This window comes from Tupaia chinensis, unplaced genomic scaffold, assembly GCF_000334495.1.
Source record: "Tupaia chinensis unplaced genomic scaffold, TupChi_1.0 Scaffold144408_1, whole genome shotgun sequence".
Taxonomy (NCBI): Eukaryota; Metazoa; Chordata; class Mammalia; order Scandentia; family Tupaiidae; genus Tupaia; species Tupaia belangeri.
The window spans coordinates 18365-24478 of NW_006204268.1; the positions used below are offsets into that span (position 1 = coordinate 18365).

At 58.9% G+C, this 6114-nt stretch overlaps 1 protein-coding gene across 1 annotated transcript in view; it reads right to left on the minus strand.

The window, feature by feature from the left end:
• Window positions 1-5869, minus strand: part of LOC102482948 (sodium- and chloride-dependent betaine transporter) — a gene marked incomplete at its 3' end in the record, with an annotated part of 19482 nt that extends 13613 nt beyond the window's left edge. Inside the window, 3 exon segments of the mRNA XM_027767682.1 lie at window positions 2103-2370; window positions 4567-4650; window positions 5851-5869. Coding sequence (XP_027623483.1) covers window positions 2103-2316 — 214 coding nt within the window.
• Between the last annotated feature and the right edge of the window lie 245 nt (window positions 5870-6114).

Consider the following 6114-nt stretch of genomic DNA (forward strand, 5'->3'; position numbering starts at 1 on the left):
TGCTCCCCGCCTCTCCACCTGGCCTGCCTCCCGCTGCTATTTTCGGTACCAGAGCCCTGACCCACCCAAGAAATTCCAGACCTGGCGACTTGAAAATCATGACAAATAAATGTTTTTAAAAGAGAAATCCCATTTCCATTTCTTTGGAGTTGCTGGTTCAAGCAGTCCATGATAATAAGTGTTCAAACACGGAGCAAGGCACATCACAGATACTCGGAGCCCATCTGTCACCTTAGCCACGGCAGGGGTTTACGAGGGTTTCCTAAACAGTGGCTGTCTCTAAACAGGGGCATTTCTTCTCCTTTTACCACCGAGGAGTGTTTCTGATATCTGCAGTAAGTACGTGCCATCCCACAAGAAGGTAAAGGTCATTTCAAAAGGCAAGAATGAGGACCAGCCAGGTGGCCTGGTGTATGAGAGCTAGCTCCCACGTGGCTGGCAGCATGTGAGTCCTGGACCCTGTGGCTTGAAAACCATGCTGGGCACATGAGCGTGCGTGCCCAAAATCCTGAGAGAGGAGTGGAGGGAAAGGGACTGTGGGGTGTCCCTCCTCGTGGGGGCGCTTTCTCGCTCTCTCTCTGCCTCTCTCTGGTAAGCGCGTATACCCAATAGCAAAAAGTGAAAACAAACAAAAAAGGCAAAACTGAGGGCTGGCCTCATGGCCTGGTGATTAAAGGAGGTGGATCTGAGGTGGCAGTTCGAATCCCAGCCCCTGCACCTTGAAAACACACCAGACTAGGAACCAGCAGTTAGTGTAATGGCTATGTCGCTAGACTCCCATGTAGTTGACCGCGGTTCGCATCCCGGACCTGGTGGCTTAAAACTCACGCCGGGAGCGTGTGCGTGCGTGTCCAAGATCCCGAGAGGAGAATGGAGGAGAAGGGATTGCGGCATGACCATCTCCCCTGGGGGGTGATTTCTCGCTTTCTGTCTCTCTGTCTCTCTCTGTCTGTCTGGCGAGCGCACGTGCCCTATAGCAAAAACCTCTCAAAAAAAAAAAAAAAAAAAAGAAAGAAAGAAAAAGAAAAAGAAAACACACCAGGCTTGCGTGTGTGTGTGTGCATTGGTGCCCAGGATGTGGAGAAGGGATTGCAGCATGACTGCACCCCACTTGGGGGTCTTTCTCCCTCTCTCTCTGGCTTGTACTCTTGCTCTCGTAGGATAACCATCTTTTGAAATAAATAAATAACCCATGTGTCCCCCACTATGACCCTACTCATTTTTACGACCAGTGCTAAGACATGCTAAAAAATTAGGTTTCTTTTTTTAGAGAGATTTTTGCTATAGGGCCCATGCACTCACTGGAGAGACAGAGACAGAGAGACAGAAAGCGAGAAATCACCCCCCTGGGGGATGGCCATGCCACAATCCCTTCTCCATTCTCCTCTCGGGATTTCGGGCACATGTGAGAGTAAAGCCACAAGGACCAGGACTCGAACCGCAGTCAACTATGTGGAAGCCCAGAGACTTAACCATTACACCATCCACTGGTCCCAAAATTATGTCTCTTTAATTTGAAAAAATCCTAGACAGGATCTCATTTCTCTGATCACAATCCTTCAGGGGCTCCCATTTGCAGAGCCAAGCCTTGGCATCTGACCCCATAACCTCTCTGACCCCCACCCCCTCTTCCCCGTCCCATTCCTCACCAGCCACACCGCCTTCCTCACTGTTCCTCAAACAGGTCAGCTGAACTTTCACCCAGGACCTGTGCTCGCTGTCTCTGCTAGGAGCGTCCCTGCCCGCTGGCCTGCACAAGACCTGCGCCTCCCTCAAGGCTTCGCTCAGAGGTCACCTTCTCAGCCACACCTGTCCAGCCCCCCTTCCCTCGCATCTGCTCGGCTGTGGTCTGCCGCCCGCCCGACAGAGCTCACAGCATGCGTCCTGTGCCTGCAACACAGCCTGGCTCACGGCCGCGCCACACTGAAGCGCACAGAGAGGGGCTTAGGAAACTCGGACTCCCAGGTCCCGACTGTCGCTTCCTACCATATTCACAGCCCTGCAGGAGTCACCCCACTTCTCAGAGGCGGAGCTCCGGCCCCTCCACGGCCCTCCTGTCATCTCGCCACGCTGCCCCGCCACGTCGACCTCGGTGCACTCACCTCCCCCGTTTTTGTAGCAGAGATAAGGGAACCTCCAGACATTGCCCAGCCCAATGATCTCCCCGGCCACTGACAGCACAAACTCCATCTTGCTGGTCCATTGGCCCCGCTCCTTCACCTGGTCCTCGCCTTCCAGGTCCGACTTCTCTCCCTGCTCAGGGACCCAGGAGACCAGCGGAGGCACGTCCTCATGGACTTCCACCTTTCCGTCCATAGCCAGGTAGCGGGTGGGGGCCCACGGGCGGGGCGGGGGCGAGAGAGGGGACGCCTGTGGGAGGAGAGGAAAGTGCTGCCACCCCTCGTGCCTGCCCCTCCACCCCGCTTCCCCACCCTAGGCTTTTGTTGTTGTTGTTGTTAGGTTTTGCCACAGGCCATCTGTGCTTACCAGAGAGAGACCGAGAGGCAGAGAGACAGAGAAAGGGAAAGTGAGAAATCCCCCCAGGGCCACACTGCACTCCTCTCTCTTCTCCTTTCGAAATTTTGGGCATGCACACACACGCTCCTGGCGTGATCTTCAAGCCTCTAGGTTCAAGACTCTGAGCTGCGGTCAGCCATGTAAGAGACCAGCGCCTTGAGCACCACGCCACCTGCTGGGACCCCCAAGCCTGGTCTTCTGCCCCCAAACTCTCAGTGCCGTTTTTCCCTGGCCGAATGAGGACGAAGCTTCGTGTGCTGATGGCGTGGCATGGCCGAGATGATTCGGGGGCAGGACCGGGACTGGAATCCCGGCGTGGGCCTTTTATTTCAAGTCTCTTTCGGCCTTTACAGCCACTGCCCCAGCCAGGTCCTCGGTGTCCAGGGGGCCACATGAGCCCCTGGGCCAGAGGGATCAAAGGCTGCGGGCTGACAGGGTCAAAGGGCGGCTGTGGCTGGCGGCCTGCACACCCGTCCCTGGCCAGCGGTGTGCTCGCCCCCGTGCCAGGGGATTGACCCGCTCAGGGTAAACATGGGAGCCGGCTCACTCCGGGCATCTGATAGGGGGAAGGGGAAGGTGGGGCCTCCGACTGAGGCCACAGGAGCCCTGGGACGGAGCCAGGGCCGTGCGCAGGCCTTGGAGAGGACAGAGGCTCTTGGGCTCTCGGGTTCTCTGCCCCAAGGAAAGCTGGGAGTCCCAGCGTAGGAGGCCATCTCCAGATGACCCCACAATGACCAGCTGACAGGGCTCCTCAAGAGGGGAGCCCGACAGTGGCAGCCACTGTGGCAGCTCACTGCCCCCCTGCTCCCAGAGCTCCCTAGACTTCCAGAAAGATGATGTGAGCCGCTCTGGGCCCTTCGGCCCCTCGCCCGCCTGCCAGCCAGCAGGGGGATTGCAGCACTGCCATGTTGTTTGGCCATGTTTGCCTCCTCCTCCCCCGCGTATCCAAACAGTCACCCCGAGGCCACCACTGCCTTCGCGTCCAGGGCAGGAGGGGCACCCAGCCTGCGGGAGGAGCACCCTTCCCACCGCCCAGGGGCACCGGGAGTCAAAGCGACCAGGCCGACCAAGGGCCCCACGCTCCCCCGGGGTGCTGGAGAAACACAGGGATTCTTTTGATGAAGGAGAAGTCTGTTTATTTGTCGGCCCTTTTAACCCAGGCAACTGCCCAAACCCGAGTCAGCTAGAAAGGCGGAGGCCGGCGCCGTCTGAGGTTATGGAAATTTTTGAAGGTGACTTGGAGAGTACGAGGTATCCCAGGAATGGGAAAGCATGTCAGGGTGAAATTCTGCTATCAGGGCCTGGCCCAGGCTGCCCTTGCAAGCCAAGCCCAGGAGGAGAGGTGACGAGAGAGGCGCCCAGCAAAACCCCAAAGCCTTGGGCCTCTGGGGTAAGGGAAGAGGCGCGAGAAGGTAGGGACAGAGAGCCCAGCAGAGCAGAGCGAGCCGGACGGGGGGCTCTGAGGACCAGAGACTCGCGGAAGGAACAGGGGAGCGTGGCCCTGGGGGAGGAGCCGCTGATACCTGAGCCCAGTCGTGGAAGCTGTTGCAGAATTAAGACTGGGAGTGCCGGGGCCGGCACGTGGCATGGTGGTTAGAGTGCTGGACACCCATGTGGACAACTATGGTTCAAGTCTTAGACCTAGCAGCTTGCTTTGTCTCTCTCCCACTCTCTCTCGTGACTGCACATGTACAGATTTAATAATAATAATGGATCTCATTAAATAAATAGTTCTTAAAAAAAAAGACGATGTGCCCTAGGGAATAGCCCCTGAATCACTGCCCACAAACGAGTGAGCGTGTGAACCCGCAGACGCGGATGGAGCCCAGAGCTTCCAAGGCCGCAGTAACGCAGCAGGAGTGAACCCTCCCGTCGGCAGAGCAGACTCACAAATCTTCAGAGACCTCGTTACAGCTCCCCCTCACAGCCACCTCTGAAGTACATGCCACCAACAGCTCCATTTTATGAGGGAAGGAGGGCAGGCCGGAGAGCCAGGGCAGCACCCGGGCCCGAGTGGTAAAACCATTCCGACCAGTGGCGCTGACTTACCACAGGAGGAGTGGTAGGGCTGGGTCTCTAAGTTGCTGTGTGACCTTAGGCAGGTCACAGCTCCTCTGTGCGCATTAAGTCTCCCTGGAAGAGAGAATGAATGACCCCTGTCTCAGGGGTACCGAGAATGCAGGAGGGTAAAAATGTGATCCTTAAAGACAAGGAGAGAGGCCAGCAGGTGGTGGCGGCGGTTAAGGCTCTGGACTCCCACGTGTCTGACCACAGTTCGAGTCCCAGATCCAGTGGCTTGAAAATCACACCAGGCATGTGTTGCGTGCATGCCCAGATCCTGAGAGGAGAAAGGAGTGGTGTGGCCACCCCGGGGTGGGGGTGACTTTTCACTTCTCCTGTCTCTGTCTCTGGCAGGCGCCTGTACCCTATGGCCAATGAAGAAAAAGAAGACAAGGAGAAATGACCCCCTTCGCTGGCCAAGCCATGGAGCAGCTGGGCTCAGGGCAAGCCCCAGGCACAGGGCTCCCGGCAGGGTGTCAGGACCAGGCCTCACTGGTCCCAGACCGAAGGCAGCTATGTCAGGACAAGGCGTGCTCAACGGCTGGGGAAAGGACAGGAACGGACGAGGGGAAGCCAGAGGGGACCAGTGGGAGGCACGTCACAGAGTCCAGGCTGGCCAGGGCCCGGGATGGACTGCGGAGGGGAGAAAGGAGACAGCGTCGGACGGAACTGGCAGAGCAGCTCGTGGGGAAGGAGGAGAAGCCCGACAGCAGAATGAGAGCAGGAGAGGGCCCGGGGCGGCTCGGGCCCCGTGGTCAGGAGGAAGCTCACAGTGCGGCAGGAAGGATTGGAGCTAGACTCGGGGAGGAAATGCCCTGAGGGACGTGGCAGGAAAACAGCTCTCCTTTTGGGGTTACTTTCAAAACCTCCACCCCCATGCCGCCCATCCATCTGCTAGGAATGGCCGAACACAGTGGCCCCCCGCCCAGGTGAACTCTGGAGAGCGTGCCTTCCCGAGGCCCACCCGCTGGCCTCCAGCGCCCAGCACCTCCTCTCTGGCTGCCCACCCGCTCCCAGAGCTGGGGCAGGGGCGGACCTCCCCATGCTTCAGTGCCCCTCAGAGGCCAAGACCCCACACTGGCTCACGCCGCCCGCAGAGAGCATCCGGAGCCTAGGAACCCCAGACCTGCTCTGTCTGCAGGAGCTTGTGTGGAGACAGGCCTGGCGAGGGCCTGGGGGACTCCGTCCCCTCACTCCCCATCCAGTACAGGACCAGACACACGGAGAGGGGACAGGACGCCCTGGCCCCTGCGCCAGCCCACACCCACATACCTGCCCGGTTCCTGCACACGCGCTGGTGCCATGCCCCGTCACGTCCCCGTGCACACACATACCTATGTGCACAGCACCAAGACTGGCCCGTCTGCAGCCCCTCACACCCCGTGGATGGGGCTGGGCCTCTCTCAGCTCTGCATCGCCCTGGGTGCAGGCAGCATCCCCTGCCTCCCTCCCCTACTGCCTCCACGTCTTCCACCTGCAGGCACACCCGGCCCTACACGCTACACTGGCCTGCCGGTCTCGCCCAGCCCCCCGAGC